Here is a 20469-nt window from a genome sequence, read left to right on the forward strand (position 1 = left end):
AGCCGCATGCAAAGGCAGAGATGACCAGAGGATCCTGATGCCTACGCGTACTGAATTTTAATCAGCCTTATTAGCCATTAGCTCTGATACTAGCATGTTGCCACCGATCCTGCCACGATGAGGAATGGCTAAGTTTAAGGTTGCTGCAGTTGTCATGACAACGACACAAACCAAAGTAGCAACATGGAAAGTAGGATGAAATAGTTAACAAGGCAACAGAAACCCAACAGACAATACAAAATAAACATGTAAACAACGTATATATTATTATGATATTTTACAAAGCATTATCAAGCGATGCTTTGAAAATAAAAAACTAATAAAACAAATGACACGAATTAATTATTAGATCTTACCAGCTGAGACATCTGTATTGTTATTGGCTTCTATTTTTTTTAAATATTCGTTGATAAAACTTTCTAACATTTAGTAATTCAAATTTACAAAATGCTCTCACACACACACACACACACACACACACACACACACACACACACACACACACACACACACATATATATATATATATATATATATATATATATATATATATATATATATATATACTAGCAGAAGTACCCGTCGTTGACTGGGTTCAAAAACAGCCTACAGAAAATGGACTGTGATTGATGAAAGTATGATAGGTTATAAAAAGGAGGGATTGTAAAGAGATAGGGTTTGATACTCAAAAATTTTACCCTAAGACAAAATATGAAAGTAAAGATAATTTTCGAGAAAATATACTTTTTATATCAACTTTGTTTCCATTCGTAGCCAAGAGTGACCAACAAAATGATGTTTCCTTACAAAGAGAAAATATTATATATATATATATATATATATATATATATATATATATATATATATATATATATATATATATGTACAAGAAATAAACCATAGCCTATAAAAGTTACTTTTATGGTAGAAAGTTCATTGGTTTGTATTTTTAAGTTGTTTGTAAAAAAAATTTTTTTTTTTAATTCACGAACCGGTTTAAAAAAAATCAAAATGGCAGCAACTTTGAAATGGAGAGTCCCGTTTTCAATTTGAAGGAGGGGCACCTGAGCATTCTGTGTTAACAATTTAAGAGTTCCGTCAACGCAAGGAATATTTATAAACACATTTTAATGTTTTCCGTTATTTTGTGCTTGAGGAATATTTTATTATGGCATGTGTAGTTTATATAAAAATTAATTTAAGTAGTTATCGCCTCAAATTTCGTTTTAATTTCGAAAAATAATGAAGCTTTACTTACTTTAGTAAAATAATCCGAAACAGCAAAATGGGATATTAAAAAAGTAAAACGTAATTACTTTAGTTTTTTAAAGCAAAGAATCGATATAAATATGAATAAGAAGAAAATAGCGCCCTTTTCAAGCAGAACAGCTTCGTTTCAGTTTTACAGTATTGAACGGTGTAGTATTGCGCCGTCGGATTCAGGATTATACTATTGTAATGTAAAGAACACGCAGAAAGGGTTGTAATCAACTGAATTCCTTCTATTATACTGACAAAAAAGCTTAAACAGATATATAAATAAAAATAATAAGGTTATGTAAATGTTTTTAAAAAGACTCGTAATCACGTGAGCAGGATTTTTCCTTCTTTTGACACGATAACAAGTAACGTTCTTATTTTTTATTACTTATCTATTTATCTATTTTAGAAAGAGTGCCACGTGCAAGTGGAGAAGGAAAAAAACAGAGTTATGCAAAATTTGTGTCGAGAATTGTCTAAAGTTCCGACTTTTTTTTTTGGCTTTCACTTTAATAAGAACGTGAATTTATGAGGTGAATTTATTCGACACAATATGATTCAACTCCAAAAAATGAATAAAAGCTAACGTGAATTAAGATTAAAGTTAAGATATTATTGTGGGCCCTCACCCCTTTTAAAAACCTTGTTAAACTTTGTGACATATTTCCATTCTATGGAGGTCAGGCGCGAACGAACACCCAATAATTTTATTACACCATATTTTTTCAAACTGAAACATAATTATCAAAGTATACTTACGCAAATAGATATGAAAAGTCTTTGTTAAAGTTTGTGCCATATTTCCATGCGCGAACGCAGAACCCACAATTTTATTATACCATCCCTATTTAAGTTAAAACATACTTATCAAAGTATCCTTATGTACATCTATATAAAAAACTCTTGTAAATGTTTTTTTGTCATTTTTTATTTCCATACTTTGGGGGTCATGCGCGAACGCAGACCCCACAATTTTAATGAACCACCGTTCTGCCAGATCAAACATACCCATTCCTGATCCTCGATACATCTTCTATCATTATATGTAATCAGTTTTTTAAAATAGTCAACCATATAGGAGCCTATTCGTGACCACACATACACACACATACACACACATATTTAGCTTTATATATATATATATATATATATATATATATATATATATATATATATATATATAGGATTAATTTTATATAGAATTAATGTTGATTAAAGCAAAACATTTTTGGCTGCATATATGGATGCATATTGCAGCCACAGCCTGAATTTGTTCTTGTCGATATAGATATGTAAGTAGGAGTGTATGTTTGTTGGAGTGTTTACTTATATATATATATATATATATATATATATATATATATATATATATATATATATATAGATATATATATAGATATGTGTGTGTGTGTCTGTGTGTGTATATATATTAATATATATTGCAAATTTTGCTTTTGTATAAGCTGTACTGTCTGAAGATGTCTCTAAATTACTGGTAGCTAGCTGAACGAAACATGCTCATGCTTGTGTAGCAACATATTACTACTCATGTAAAAATAAAAAGTATATATATATATAATTATTTTTATACCGACAGACACTAGTATTTAATGCTTACGCAATTATCTATATAAGATGTGACGATCGATGTTGGTCGAAGGATTCATTTAGCTGATTTAACCAATTGAATATATATATATATATATATATATATATATATATATATATATAAATATTTGAAAATAGCTAATAATAATAATAATAATAATAATAATAATAATAATAATAATAATAATAATAATAAATAGTTCTACCGATTTTAAAATTGCATTAGTTTTGGTTTCAATTTCTAATTTAAATATTCTCATTTTTTATGTGTCCAATAACATCCTTGTTACAAGAAAATGGCGATTTTTGTTTTTATCTAAAATTAGTTTTGTTGGTTTTTTTTTCAGATGCTTATCAAGAGCTGATCAAAATAAGGAATAACATGTATCAAACGAACCTTGTGATGTTCACGTTGATTGATGACCCACCTTTGATGAAGAAGAAATAAAGTGAACCGCAACCACCTGTCTACCCCCCCCCATTCTCTCTGCCTCTCTTTTTAGTCCATGTTATTAAAATCATTATTTTCATTCATTCACATCACGTGTTGTATTTGTTGTTCGAAGAACTTCATCTGATCATGAGCAGAACTTCATTAAAACTTGTTGTTATTATTGTTGTTGAGGAGGAGGAGGAGGAGGAGGAGCATTCATTATGATTTTGTTGACATTCGTTTTCCTGATGTCTTTCTATTAAGAATTCTTTCTAGAAGATATCGGGTACTAATGGAAAGAATCACGTGAAGATTGCCAACGTTCCTAAGTATTTTTGTGGAACTTGACACACCCAGGTTGTCAGTACGTCAACCACTGAGCCACTGTCAGCTCCTTGTTCTTGTTAAGCAGCGTTTATTCATTTCGAATGAATCAGATGATTTTTGTTGGCATTCATTTCCCCGATATCTTTCTAGTTAGAATTCTTTCTAGAAAAACATTGAGTATTTATAGGAGAGACCACTTGAAGGTTACCAACATCCATGTGAAAATGTTTATGTGAAACAAACTGGATTTGAACATGACACACACAGGTTGTCAATTCGTACGTTAACCACTTAGCCAGCGTCACCTCTTTTCATTTTGTTTTGTAATCATGACTCAATGCTATAAATCCAGAAATGGGAGGTGGCGGTGGTGAAGTCGGTAAGCACGTGCACTGAACACCCGGGGTGCGAAGTTCGAATCCAGTCGGTTCTATAATACCAATTACATGTTTGCAACATGCACATGATCCATGCTGTGGCTAACATATTCTAGAAAGAAATAGGAAAATCAACGCCAAGAAACGAAATAAAATCATCAAAAAAAAAAAAACACAAAAAAAACAATGAATACAAATAAATAAATAAAAAATTAAAATTAAATAAATTGTGCCATGCTAATTCAAACAAATTTTCATTTGTTTAATTCGTAAAAGGAATTCCTGCTGATGCGTTAAATTGTATTATTGGGTGTTTATATAACAAGTGTATATACATGTATGAATGCACATCAAGTCTATGTAAATATACGTGTGTATGAAACCGATGCTCGTGCATCGTTTAGTGGTTATAAATGTTTGTTGTGTGTGTGTGTGTTTACACATATTTAAACAGAGTTCACATAACATGGACAAGATAACAGTCATTAGTTCAGGACAAGTTCAATAAACATGACACATAAGCACACAATGGCCGTTTGATAACGGACTACTAACTTTACGTTGTGACTCCCTTTGTCTCTTGGACATCGCACGGAAACATTTCATCGTGAAGCAGTAACAACAGTACTTCTTTTTGTTTTTTCTCGTTTATTCTCATTTTCACAGTTGGATGTTTCCCTTTTCTCTCCCTTTGGTTCTAACATCGTCTCTTAGTTAACTCAATCGAATGCTTCCACGACTGACAAGTCGACCTCCTCTCGTGGATGGCTACCTCGTTCTGCCCTTACTTGTATTTCTAATCTATATCAAAACCTACACATTCTTTGTTACCAGGTCAATTCCATTGTTTATTGTTTATAAAATTGAATTTCTAAATCTATTTTATTACATAAATATCTCTTTAATATGTAATTGTTCATAAATCTAAGTTAAAATTCCTCCGTTAGATTTTTAACATAAATAGTTTAGCTAAACATTCCTTTCTTTCAAAACATTCTCTTTGCATATCTTTTTCTGCATAACAGTTAACAAATAATAATAATAATAATAATAATAATAATAATAATAATAATAATAATTGCTCAGACCTTTAGCATTGTCCGCCACAACATAACACAGACACTATGCTGTGATCATAGCCAAAAGACCCAACATAACACTATTTGATGATTATCAGAAAAAAATAATGCATCTCACAAATTGCTATTTGATTTTGCCTTACTACTTTTTATTTATTATTGTGTTATGTTTGTGGCAATAGAAAACGCATATTAGGACAATTTCTTTCTACTTCGCCTTTGAATTTCATATTATATTCATAATATAACGAATTTTTTCTTTGCTGGAAGTAAACAAGTGAACGAATTCAACACCTTCAATTTAGATAAAATTGACCTTTAACGGCCCTAGTTTTCTTTTTAAATAAAACGGACAGAACTTTCGTTCCAAATTCATATTATCTTTTACGATCAGTAAGAGTTGAACATTAAAAAATAATCAGCTGATTTAAATAGAAATCCCAGACTTAAGCTGTTATCAACGCGGAGTTGAATGTTAACTTAGCAGAAACTTGTTTGATCATGTTTTTTGTTGATCAGACCGCCATACATTTACATATGAATGAGTTTGTACGCGGTTTTATGAGGTCAAATCACTTTCTTAGTGCCACAGAAACAACCGAAACCAGGGGTTAGGCAATGACGGGAATAATTTAGAGTTGATTTACAATGTAAAACAAGACCCCACACACACACACACACACACACACACACACACACACACACACACACACACACACACACACACACACACACACACACACACACACACACACACACACACACACACACGCGCGCGCGTAACGTACATAAATGCTTTATATTACTTGGTATTAATATACTTTTCGAAGTTAAATGCAGATAGTTTTTCTCGGGTATGCTGGGATAGTGGTATTATTCACGGAAGATGGACTAGGGTCAGAAAAAATTCATAGGACAAGTAAAATTTATTTCTGGAGATTCCTAGAACTGCCTGCTTTTGGAACTGTTCCGTTGGCCTATTTTTCAGCTTACTACAATATGGTCATCTTCAAGTCCAATGTTAACAAGTTCTTGTTGAGCCATTCTATAAATATCAATTTCTATTCTATTTCCACCACTAACTATTAATACTCTGTTGTCTCAGTGACTACCGTACACTCATTAACTCTTATCCTCGATTAGATTTTGAGCCTTAATGTGGTAACTCTCATGTAAGAAAAACTAGCTAGTTGATTAGCTAATTAAATCACATAATATATGAAGATCTGAGATTGAAGATTGTTGCGTTTTATATTTTTTGATTGCATTAATCATAATCTGTATACGGCATAATCACGTTGATACACCGATTCCCGTTTGATCACCAAAGTTAAGCAACGTTAAACCTGGTCAGTACTAAATGGGTGACCACTTGGGACTTCCAGGTGCTGTATGTGCTCTCCGCTTATCTCGGCATTGTTTCCAGTCGTCCTGGTCTTCTTGCCACTGAACTCAAGCATTGCTGATTCAGGAGAGGTGTGGTTGTAGATTGCGCAACCCTTGCCTCACAATTGCATCTGTAACTGAACCTACAGGGGGTATCCTTTGTCTTTTGAGACTGAATGGAGGCATCAATCAATTGAATCCTAATCTATTATTAATGAAACCAAACAATATATATATATATTTTTTTTTTAAGCCCTCTCTTTGGGTAGAGCACTGTCGTAAATAATCTCACCCGCTACTTAATTGGCTGAAAATGCGAAGCTCGTTGTTTGTTTGTTTACGAACAGGCGATTTGAGCACTAAAAAAGTGGTGGCGAGTGTCTATTTAAATAGACATTCCGACGAGTTATTTACGGTCGTCGATTCCAGGGTCGAGTGGGAGAACTGCCGACTGTCAACACGACGGTTCTAGGTTCAATCCTTGGCTTGGGAGAGATGCTAGTCTAGCGGCACTGATGAGTTGTGATATAACGAAACAGGACTGTATGTCGATGACTACAAATATATATATATATATATATATATATATATATATATATATATATGTGTGTGTGTGTGTATATATATACATATATATACAGTGCCGGCAAAAAAGAAAGTACGCACTTGTAATTTTTTCAAAAGCTGTAAATTTAAGCTAAATTTAATGTAACTGTTTAAACGAACTATACCTCATTTGATTCGCCTTTTATTCCTCTATATTTTTACCTGTTCATATTTGACCTTTAATTGAAATATTCTAGTGTTCACGTCAATTAAAAAAATAACTTCAAATTGAGGAGGCAAAAAGAAAGTCCGCAGCAACAAATTTGCTTAAAACCAACTTAAATTATCGCCCCTAAATCAGTTTAAAATATCCACCAACAGGCAACAAAGCATCTCTAATCTTAATTATTGTTGTTCCAGGTTATAAAACGTAACATTTAGTCCATATGCTACAACATTTTCTTAGTGATCGCCAGGAGCTCATTAATCTCCACCTTTCTGATTTATCCAATCGACAAATCGGCCGCAGATTAAAATGTGATGAGAAAACAGTACGAAAAACTGTGCAAAAGCACCAAAACACAGGTAGTGTCCGTGATGACACTAAATCTGGCCGTACTAGGGTTACTTCTAACAGGGAAGACAATGCTATCAAGATCTGCAGCCTAAGAAACAGATTTGAAACGGCTCCCCAGATCCAACAACAGTGCAATCTTGTTAAAAAGTTCTCTCTTTCTACTGTCAAGAACAGATTAAAGGAGTTTAATTTACGAGGGTAAGTTGCAAGACGCAAGCCAATGATTTCTGTAAAGAACAGAAAGCGTTGTCTGGACTTCGTCAGATGCAATGAATATCATGACTCTTCATATTATTCAAAAATATTTTTTTTAGCGCCGAAAGCAAGTTCAATAGGCTAGGCAGTGATGGTAAGCAGTACGTCCGTCGAAAAAAGATGAATTTAATCCAAAGTGCACAATTTAAACGCTGCAAGGTGGTAGAGGTTCAGTTTTGGTGTGACGCATTATTAGTACCAATGGTCCAGGGCTTATAGTTCACTTGCAAGGTCGAATTAATACGACTTCGTACATTAATATGTTGACTGAGCATGTTCTATTCTACTTTGGTCGAAATTTGTATGATAATCCCATCTTCATGCAGGATAATGCTCCCATTCACACAGCTGGCAATGTCAAGAGGTTCCTGGAAAAGCATGATATTACATGTAAGATGACAATCAAATTAGGTATAGGTTGTTCAAACAGTTACATTAAATTTAGCTTAAATTTGCAGTTTTTGAAAAAATTACAAGTGCTGACTTTCGTTTTGCCGCCTGTATATATATATATATATATATATATATATATATATATATATATATATATATATATATATATATATATATATATATATATATATATGTACACGGTTCGGCAAGTTATATATTTTGGTAGTATATACGACATAATTACGTTTAATAATATAAAATAAAGTCAGCAAAGTGTTGTATGTGCTACTTGCTTATCTTGACATTGTTTTCAGTCGCCCTGGAGTTTTCCTTGCCATTGGAATCAAGTAGTTGACTCAGGAGATGAGTGATTAGGGAATGCGCAACCCTTGCTTCATTATTCAACGTGTGTGATCCATCATCCCTCCATGATAGTCAGATAGTCTTCGTCGTTCCGACTGGTCACTTTGAGGTGTGCATGAGGAGTTGACTGCTTAAGACAATTATAATCATATAACACAGGAAGATCCTTAGAGTGAGGGAAATTGGTTTAATCCCATGTAGAGAAACTCCAATCAGAAAAAAAACTCAGAGATAAAAAACTAAAATATAATTAACCCTTTATGACCTAAATTATGATGTAGATGATTAAAAAAATATTCATTGTTGATTTTTATTTAAAAAGTTGCATACTATGATTGTCTTCAAGCTAGAAAAATATGAAGTTCAATAATTAAACTACCACTGAGAATTTTTGCATTTCATAAACTTACCTTGATTATTCATAGCGCTGGAAAAGGTGTGTTTATGACAACAACGAAATCCTTCACTCTTTGAGGCAGATGGCGACATGCTGAATACAAGCAATGAAGAGTTGCAATCTGATACACAGATACTGAACTAATACGTACAAGGCGTATTTAAATCAATTGTAACTTTATTTATGCCGTTATATTCATTTATTTACGATTGAATGAATTAGTTCAACCAGGTCATAAAGGGTTATGGTCGAAATCGTTTCAGTAAGCCCGTTTTTCATGAATAATACCAATTTGATGGGGGGGGGGAACCATGGGTCAAGCTATGGAATAGAGATGATGGGGGATGACCGTGAGGTTGTATGTGGAATAGATAGTTGATTTGGTTAGATTAACAACAATAATTATAAAATATTTGAAATGTAAAACAATTACTGCTAATAATCTTGGTGGTACCACATTATATTCAGAGTTTTATTTATTTGAACGATATTTCGGTCGATTCATTCGGCCATAGTCGTTTAGTAAATGAGCGTTTTTAAACAGAACTTGAAACTTTATACAGTGAAAGTAAGAAAAATCAAGGGAAGGAGAGCGGTAGTAAGAGTGTGAGAGTGGGCAGTAGATGGCATATCTAGTGGGTTGGGTATCTTAGGAGAAAAGAAGGTGAATATGTAAGGCTGAAGAAGAATTGGAGACGAATACTGGCGACGATGCATGAGGGAGGAGTGAAGTGGAAGATTAAGCAAGGAAAGGTAGGTGATAAAGAGTGCTAAGGAATCGTAAATACGTGGTGCAATTAAAATAAATGAAAGCACGCATAGAGAGAAAAAAATAAATATTAAAACTAAATTAAAAACACGTAGTAAACAGAAAAATAAAAAATAAACTAAAAATAAACTAAAACCACGTGATAGAAAAAATGCAAACAAAAAAAGAGAAGCTATTTAGCACATTTATTTGCTAAATAGCAAAATTTATGACTGCCTATAAACATTATTTTGCTAAAAACATTTCCTCTGATGAGATGAGCCATATATTGAAAATCTATGGATTAAGGAAAAACACTTTAAATTTTTGTATTCCTTGTTGAATAATAAATTTGTCTTAAATTTTGTAATTTACAGAATTTAGTTCAAAATTTTCATTTATACTACTGCTCTATCTCGTATATTGAGCTTTCTTATCTTGTTGGGATTGTCTTATAAATATTGATACTAATATTTATATGGACTTTAAGTTTGCAGTATTATGCAGTTTGTAATCTGAAAGTATTTCAAAATTTCAGTTATATATATATATATATATATATATATATATATATATATATATATATATAATGTAAAAGAAGACGTTTCGAGGTATAATAAATCTACATATATTCATCTTCACACCGTTTGCTGATTTTATCTTTTTTCTGAAATCAAATATCCTTTATATTATAATAGCAGGGATATCTGAAATTATCCGGGATTGAACGAAGATCAACGAATTTTTCACGCTTTCAATACTTTTATTGTCATTGAAATCGACAAAATCGCTGATTTTTTAAAATTAACTCGATTGTTTGCCTGCTCTAGTCGGAGATTAGTAGCTTCACATACCTCCCTGCAGTCACTTAGCCAAAGATACACTGTAGTCTACATTGTACTGTAGAGAACTTACTGTACTTTTTATATTTTAAAAAAATATAATGTCTCGAATTAAAGTTTAAATCTCAAATTCAAGTACCATGGTTCTATTAGCTATAAACAGAAATATTAATTTCAAACCGTTCCCCTCTCTTATCAAAGAACTTACTGTTAATTTTATACGCTGGGTCCTTTTGCTTGTGTAGTGATAAAAGTTCTCAAATGCATTTGTGATGTTAGGCTGTATAAGAATATTAACTTTGATCAAAATCGAACTGTTCCTTCTTTAAATGGATTTGTTCGATTATTGATTTTTGATACTTATCAGAGGCATTCTGATAAAAACTCTTTTTTTATATTCCATTTTCACCCCAAACTAGGCTCAGTGCCACTTTGATGTCGGGGACATAAGTTGCAGGAATAGTATGTAGGGAGTTGAGCAGCAAGATATCTGTTCACATTACACTTGAAGGATATTTGAGGCGTAAAGGGGATCAAATGGAATATTCGAATATCTAAGAATCTCATATAGAGATCAAGTGTTAGCCCCTAGGAAGAGGTCCCTTGATTTCTGAAAATTTCGACTGATGTAAAATGAAGCAAAACACACGTATACACACATACATACAAACACACAAACAGACCATCATGTAAATGCACGTCAGTATAGTTGGGGAAACAGGAACCCGGAAGGGAATTCCAAAGTCTAGCAGTTCTGGGGAAGAAACTATTAGAGTAGAAGACTTTCTTACATCTAGGAATTTCTGTGTAGGGGTGGGATTTTGCTGCTTGACAGGTTTCTCGGGGTATTTACGTCGAGGGGGTACAAGGGCTTGTAGTTCGTCGCAGCATCCATCATTAAAATACTTGTACAACGGGCAGAGGCATGCCACATTTCGTCGATGGGACAGAGGTTGACACTTAGATGTCAATTCAGGACCTATCAGGTTGGTGACTATCTTCTGAACCCTGTCAAGGAGTGAGAGACTAGTAGCAGATGCACAAGTCCGAATGTGGCAACAATACTCCGTACATGGACGAATGGTGGCCTTGTAAAGGTATACGATACTTTCAGGCGTAAGTAACTTTCTAGCACGATAGAAAGATCCCACCTTATTCGCAGCAGCCTTGGTAAAGCTCTCGATGTATCTGTTCCAACTCATGTTCCCTGTGAACGTTAAGTCGAAGACTTTGAAAGAAGTGCTTTCAGGCAATGTATCTTTAGCCATTGCTATTGGTGGTTGAGAAGGTTTGTTGTCATTATTAAAGTAAACGAGCTCTGTCTTGGAAGCATTGGACGTTATCATCCATTTTTGTCCTCATTTCACTACAGACTTGAGGTCATCCTCTAAGGTTTCCGCTATTGCCTTGGATATATATTCATTCGTTTTCCTCTCATGCCCGTTATGGAGAATGGTGTCATCAGCAAATATATCCATCTCAGGGAAAATTTTATCAGGGAGGTCATTTATGAATATCAAGAACAATAAAGGTTCAAAGATAGACCCCTGAGGTACACCCGCATTTATATCATATCGTTTAGACGTACGACCATCGAGGACAACCTGGGTTCTTCTCTTATTTGAGAAGGATTTAATTATGTTAAGTATTCGTCCAGTAATACCATAGGTCTGTTTTTTCTGAGAAGACCATCGTGCCATACCCTGTCAAAAGCCTTAGATATATCTAGGACAACTGACCCCTCCCCACTGCCTTATCCGGTGCATGGTATATACGGTCACATATTACAGTTAGAATATGCACAGTAGAACGGGCTTGTCTTAATCCATATCGATAGTCTGACAGAAGTTTAGCATCCGTAAGGTGGTGGACTAGAGCTTGATTTATTATGGACTCCAACATATTATGTATATATATGTGTGCATATACATGTGTATATATATGTGTGTGTATATATGTGTGTATAGTAGTTCCGAGGCATTCACAGGCAACATGAATTGGAACAAATACATTGAGGCAATTGCCAAGGCTGCTGCGAGGAAGGTGGACTTTCTATGCCGTGTTAAAAAGCTACTCACACCTGAGAGTATCCTGTACCTCTGCAAGGCCACGGTTCGCCCATGCATGGATTATTGTTGCCACTTCTGGGCGGGTGCATCTGCCACTAGTCTCTCGCTCCTAGACGGAGTTTAAAAAGGAGTTGCCAACCTAATAAGTCCTGAACTACCAACTAAACTCCAACTTCTGTACCATCACCGAAACATGGAATCCTTGCGCCCGTTTTACAAGTATTTCAATGGCAAGTGCCCTGACAAATTCTGAGCACTATTACCATCGACAAACCTGACAAGCAGCAACATCCCAACTTCTACGCTGTAGAGATCCTTAGATGTCCTAAAGCCTTCTACTCGGACTGCTGCATGTTGGAATTCCCTCCCGGACCCCTGCTTCCCTGATTGTACTGACATGCAGAAATTCATTTTTATTATGAACAGGCATCTCGCTGGCCAACCCCATAAATAGTATCCCTGTAAATCTGGTCCCAAATTGTAGCCCTTCACGGCGAAGTGACTCTGTGCTTTGTTTGGGGTGAACTGACAATAATATAAAAATATATGTGTGTATATATACACATGTATATGCGTGTGTATATATGTGCATATATGTATTTATATGTGTTTATATATGTGCGTGTGTATGTATATATATGTATATATATAGGTGTGTATATATCTGTATATATGTCACGTGATTCTTCAGTTTACTAGCCTTCTTCACTCGGTAGCCCCCCCCCCCCACACGTACAGATTCGAACAAACCTGTCAGCATATCTTACCGGTTATAAATTCCAAATCTTCCATGAAACTGAGAGGGGCAGGTTCATTATTAACGGGACATGTGTGTAGGTGGACATTGCGATGCGCTAATCCGCCCTTCATCATCCTCATCAAAATGACTGTGTGTTAAATGTACCCTCATTGAGAGGCGAGTAAATAATTAGACATTTGCATGGATACGTTTACTTGATGGTCTGTTAGTGTGTTTGTATGTATGTGTGTATACGTGTGTTTTGCTTCATTTTACATCAGTCGAAATTTTCAGAAATCAAGGGGCCCCTTCCTAGGGGCTAACACTTGATCTCTATATGAGATTTTTTAGATATTCGAATATTCCATTTAATCCCCTTTACGTCTCAAATACCCTTCAAGTGTAGACGAAGGTGTTGGTATGTATTACATTCGTCGGTTTACATATTGCGTGTATATGCATATATGTATGTACATTTGTTTCATTTTACTTCAGTCGAAGTTCTAAAAAATCAAAGCGTCCTTTCTTAGGGGGCAAACACTTGATCTCTATATGAGATACAGATATTCGAATATTCCATTTAATCTCCTTTGCGTCTCAAATGTTGAGCTCGTAAAGAAGTTAAGAACATGGTTTTCCTCTCCCAAATTGGCCATTTAAATATGTTATATCCGTCTTGTGATCTCTGGATTCTAGGGCAAGAATTCATCTAGTCTGATGGAGTGTCCAGCTTAGTGCTATTACTTGAGGTAATAGCACTTGGAAAAGGTGTACCATCCCCCGTAAAAGCCAATGTTGGTTAACTATACTGAGATCTTAGGCCGCGATTACTATGTGATTTGAATATTTAGTCGTAGGCAAAACTATGCTCATACCAGGCTGTCCTGATAAGAGATCTTAGACACTCGTGGATAGTGTGTAGTAGACATTCAAGTTCTTCCTAATAGGCATTCAAATGTGAATTTCAGTTACATTGTGTTCATGTATATTGCTATGTAGATGTATGCATTTTTGTGTGCTTGTATGCGGAAGTATACTTGTATGTATGTGTGTGGGAATGCATGCGTATAAGAAAAAAAAGATCATTTTCGTCTGTATACGTCGGTGTATTCGTAGGTGTTCATGTATATGTGAGAGCATGTTTTGCGTGTGTTAGTATGAGTACCAATATTTCTTGTGTAATTCTTGTTTCTCCGCCCATCCTTAAACAGACCCACGTTGTGTGCGTGTGTCTGTACCGAAAAAATGTTTTCATGCACAGAAAATTCAAGCCTTTTCAGACGACATTTATGATCCAATGCGGTTCACTTGGGCGTGGCATGTCGGGGCGTGGTTAGAACAAGGTGCGGGACTAACCCGACTGAGAGGCAGGACTTTAAAACAACAACAATTACAACAGAAAAAAAATGCAACGTAAAAAGTAAAATACCGCAATTAATGAAGTAAAAAAGTGGGTGAAGATCCCGTCAGAAACGCGGAAAAAGATTTTTTTAAACGACAAAGATTGTTATTCAAGATAAATAGGGGGGTGGGGGTGGAAAGAGAGAAACGACTAAAACATTTGATAAGATTACAAAAACAAAAATATTTTTATTTGAATTTGGTTGATTTGTCGTGTGTTATAATAAAAGTACAATGAAGCTGGACATTGTACTCATGTTTTGATTGAATATATATATGTATGTACACACACACACACACACACACACACACACACATATATATATATATACAGAGAGAGAGAGAGAGAGAGAGAGAGAGAGAGACAGACAGACAGACAGACAGAGACAAAGATATAGAAAGACAGAAAAAGAGATAGGGAATATAGAAGAAAGAAAGAAAGATGGGTAGTGTACGAGGGAAGGATTTACTAATATATCTATATTCCTATATATTTTTTTGTATTGATATTCATATTAAAAAACATTTTTTCTATTTATTCAAAATTTTGTTATATATGGATCGTGGAATTGCATTTATCTGCAAAAGATCTAGCTAATTTACATATTCTTTTAAACATTCATTTTGATTAATTCCCTATTAGTTTTTTTTCGGTTTTCTTATAGGATGATCATCTCTGGTTAACTATTACGTGTAATTATATTCATGCAGATGTTCTACATGATTTATACTTGCATAATATTTGCGTAAAACGTTTATAGTAAACACAAAATTGTTTCCATATATATTTATGTATACGTATATATTTTTGTTTAACAAATTTTGCCTACCAAATTGCTTTGTCAGTTTTTGGTCTACAGAATGAAACTTAGCATATTCAAACCCATGCAAAACTTCACATTTGGACTTTAGCCGGGGAAAATCGGTGCAAAAGTGTGAAAATTAAAAAATGGAATTTACCAGGTGAAGGTCAAACGACAGCATCACGAATGTGCATGCGTAACGTAATAGCTATTGGTTCATGTTTTAATTTTAAAATATTGATTAATTTAAGTGATTTTTTGGAATATGACTTCTTCATTTCATGACGAGTATGTACACCATAAAGATTTGTTTTTAGTTTCTCTATTTATGTTTTTTTTATTAAGTCGAATTCTAAATAAAAACTCAAAATTCATTAATCAGTTTTTGGTATTGATGCAGAATACGGGTCGTGTTGAAATAATAACGTTATTATTTAGAAACCCTTTTCAACTAACAAATCCAACACATTTTTCTATAAGTTATATTTTAAAAGATATCTTTTCGCATTAGTAACTTTATATTAAAATTATTTCTTTGAATTTAAACCATTTTCATTTTAAAAAATTATCATTCGATTTTAATTTGTTTGTTAATTATTGCTTAATTGTTCATTGAATTCAGAATCCAGTTTTGCAGTATTTAAATCGGCCTTGTTTTCAATATAAATAATTTTACATACATGTTTTTGCTTTTTAATTTATATTTAATAAAGTTCAGTTTCAGTTCAAATGGAATCGTATTCCTTTATTTTATTTGTCGTTGAATGCAAATTTCTAAGTAACACACACACACACACACACACACACACACACACACACACACACACACACACACACACACACACACACACACACACACACACACACACACACACACATATATACATATATAAATTAATATATGCAAAGTAAATAATAAACGAATTTTAGTCTTCATTAGAACAACAAAATGTTTATTCGCAGAAACAACACATTTTCGTTTGAATTAATTCTCATTTTTAAAAATTAATATTGAATAAGTTCAGTTTCAGTTGCGTTTCTCATTTGTCTCGTTTCCAATGCAAGTTTTTAAGTTTTCAAATGTTTTTTACAAAAACATTTGTTCATTATCAATAGTCTGACTTTTTGACAGATCTTACTTGCTAGGACCTCAGACGTGACGTCAATTTCCAGTGATTGGCTTACTATTACGAAGGCTATGATTAATAATACCAATTAACTGGAGAAAACAAAAACAACAACAAACCCACTAAGTGTGTTTCAATGAATAAGATACTTTAACAACGAGTCTCAACAGAGTTAGTTTAATTGTTTTATATACATGAGAAAGAGAATGAACAAGAGAAAAGAGAATAAAAGAGAGGAAGAGAGGAAAAGAGAACGGGGAAAAGAGAGAAATAGCAAAAATGGTAATTAGTAAAAACATGAAGAAAGTGCTCAATACTATTGCAGAGCAAATATATATTTTATTTTTTATTGCTGCTTTATCTGCTTAGTTACACATGTTTCGGTTACGGTTTATGCTGTTCAACCAGACACGGATAGGAATATGTTCCTATCCGTGTCTGGTTGAACAGCTTAACCCTCCCAACCCCTACCACCTTCTAATATTTATTAAATATTAAAACATAACTTTAAAATTCTCCGGCTCTTTTTCCTTACCCCTCTCTCTATCTCTCTCTCCCCCTCCCTATATTCCTATTCATGTCTAGCTGAAATTCTTGACCTCCCACCGAATCCCTACAACCGTCTAATGTTTATTTAACCTTAAAACTTAACTGTTATCGATCTCCATCCACCTTTTTTTCTTTTCCATTTTTTTTCGTGCTTCTTCTGATATAATTTTCCAATCATAATAACCATTTCTGTAATGTCTGATGAAGTTACTGGATCGTTAATACGATTCGGTAACCGAAACATGTATAACTAAGCAGATAAAACGGTAATAAAAAAACAAAACATATATATATATATATATATATATATATATATATATATATATATATATATATATATAGTGTAGGCCACAATTCGAAATGAAACCCAATGCACAATTTTTCTTGCATACTAGACGAAAAACAGCTGGGATGCTGAGTCAGAAAACACCCAATATTAAGGCGCCTTAAAGCATTTCTAGTTTATGGCAGAAAGAAATTAGAGAAATCAAGTGAGAATCTCTTCTTCATATTACTCTTTGTTGTTTTTTGTTATATTGTAGACACAATTACAAAAGAAATTCAGAAAATACTTTAACAAATCACTCAGACAAAAAAGACGTAAATAGTAGCACTTTCGGCCTTCCATAAATCAAGCAAGACAGCATAACGGGGCATAAACAAACAAGGCAATTAAATTTGTTTTATTAATTCACCATCAAATAAAGCGGATTTTTTTTCATCCAACTGCCATGTTGTTTTATTCGTTTCTTTCCTTTTTTTCTCTCTTCGCTTTTGTATCTCCAAAAATGTTGGCATTAAGTCAAAATGTCGAAAACAGGAAAACGAAATCTGACAGATAAATTGAGAAAATGGTTTGATTACTATAAGTCATAATAAATCAACCTTTTATGATTGATGAAAGAAAAGATACAGAATATATATATATATATATATATATATATATATATATATATATATATATATATATATATATATATATATAAAACAAAAGTCTACATTCCAAATTTCAAGATATTGATCATCTAACTTTTATTTCTTTAAGTACTTTGAAGTGCTCAATTCTTGACAGCACATGTTTCGTAGCGCAGAATCATACATGTAATTATTATTTCAATTTATTTAATTTAAAAATTCAAACACGACGGAATAAACTGAAAAATAATTGTAACTTCTCTTCCAATTTTCGGATTGTGTAATAATACTCATATTCCTTTATTTTCTTTTAAAATTGATAAGTTCATTTTCTTCTGATGAGATAAAAACTGAATAAATTAAACAATTTACATATTTACCCGAAAGATTCTGCGCTTTTGTCATTTATTTGTATATGCTCTGTAGTTACATTGAGCTTAATAAAACAAAGGTCTGGTATAAATAAAAAATGAAATATAATTAAACATATTTCTCGATATTTGAAATTGTCTCTGTGTCTGTCTGTCTGTGTGTGTCTGTCTGTCTGTGTGTGTACATTTCCTTACCAAATTACATTATGTCAATGTTCAGTCTAAAGACTCCACATTTGACATAATGGGTATTGAGATTTGGGAAAATCTTTTTAATCGGTTTTAGGCCAGGGTCAAAGTTCAATTATTTGACCTTTGAAAACTCTGTTAAACTCCTCCGGCAATTTTGGGTCTAAACACTTGAAATTTTAGATGTAAGTTCCTTGGACATGGATCAAACTTTTTAATTTGATTTGAGACCAAAAGAACAAATATTAAGGGGTCAAAGTTTAAAAAAAATTGACCTCTCAGATAATTTTTAGTCTAAATATTTGAAATTTTACATAAAGTGTATTCAGACATAGGGCAAGCTTTTTAATTGATTTTTGGCTGAAAATTTGACTACCAAGGAGTCAAAGTTCAAAATATTTTACCTTTGCAGTCTCTAGCAAACTATTCAGTCAATTTTTGGTCTAAATATTTAAAATTTTACATAAAGGGTATTCAGACACGCAGCAAGCTTTTTATTTTTTTTGAGCGAAAATTTGATTCAAAGTTTGCAGACTTTACCAAATTCCTTCGCCGATTTTTGGTCTAAACACTTGAAATTTTAAGTGTAAGTTAACTGGAAATGAGTCAAACATTTTAATATATATATATATATATATATATATATATATATATATATATATATATATATATATATATATATATTAACAAACAGTTAAGACTTAATATAAGATATATATATTAATATTATAAAATAATTTTATAAATATTGATTCTTTAATATTTATAATATATTTTATCATTGGATCATTTTGGTAAATTTACTAAATGAAACTTATCCCCAATGACCCGCTAGTAAAAACACTCATACCTTGCTCTCGCAATCGACATTTTGATGTTTGCATGTCTTGTAGTGATCTGGCACTGGAAAATCTCGATCTCCAATTAAACATCAGCAACCACAAAAGATGGGTCAATTAATCAATAACTCAAAATATTCTTATGAAAGAAAATTGGTTTATGCACCCAAGTATGTATTTACTGCAAACAAAACGAATCCTTATTATAAGCGCGTCACTTCATTCAAACCGATTTCAAGATATCCAAATCTGTCTTCTCCCTATGCTTGTTCCATCCAGACTGACTGACATATATGGGATAAGTGTTAATGAGTGTCAGGTAGTCTGTGAGACATCATCGTGGTGATTGCTAATGATGGAACTTGATTAGAGTTTGGGCCATAGATTGAATCTTTATCGAGCACCTGTCATGAGAATAGCAGAGAAAGACTCGCAGCATCCCCTCTGTTAAAGAGGGGGCGAAAGGGCCCTCGCATACTGTGTTTCAAACATAGTTTTATACTCTGTTCAGGCATCTGTTGAGCATCCCTTCCTCAGATATGGCAACAGTAGTCCATCTTATGATGTATTTAGCTTTTGTATAAGTAGAGAATTTCACCGGAAGTGAGATACTGTCTTGAGCAATAGAATGATCCAAACATTTTCACAGCAGCTCTGGTGTGTCTTCCATTTCAAGCCAGGAGTGACAGTCAGTCCCAGAAATTATATTTATTATAACAAGAGCCGATTATTTTAATTGTGGCAGGTTGTGAAAAGATAGAGGTTTAGTTTTTGGAGCATTTAAGGTCAGCGAGAAATAAATGGCGAGAGGCTGTTGCGATAACGCAAATTTATTTGAAAATGCTATCGAAGGACGTGGAGAGTGCTGGACGTCTG

The 20469-nt window shown here is 33.3% G+C and overlaps 1 protein-coding gene across 2 annotated transcripts in view; it reads left to right on the plus strand.

Moving 5' to 3' along the window:
- The window catches only part of LOC145288581 (uncharacterized), a 56475-nt gene extending 53067 nt beyond the window's left edge, over positions 1-3408 (plus strand). For both annotated transcript variants that reach the window (XM_080136339.1, XM_080136340.1), the window contains exon 7: positions 3216-3408. In XM_080136339.1, the coding sequence (XP_079992465.1) occupies positions 3216-3316 (101 nt within the window). In that variant the 3' untranslated portion in view covers positions 3317-3408. The remainder of the gene's footprint in view (positions 1-3215) is intronic.
- The last annotated feature ends 17061 nt before the right edge of the window (positions 3409-20469 follow it).

The sequence above is a fragment of the Euprymna scolopes genome, chromosome 2 (genome assembly GCF_053919585.1).
Source record: "Euprymna scolopes isolate OS-2025 chromosome 2, ASM5391958v1, whole genome shotgun sequence".
Classification (NCBI taxonomy): domain Eukaryota; kingdom Metazoa; phylum Mollusca; class Cephalopoda; order Sepiida; family Sepiolidae; genus Euprymna; species Euprymna scolopes.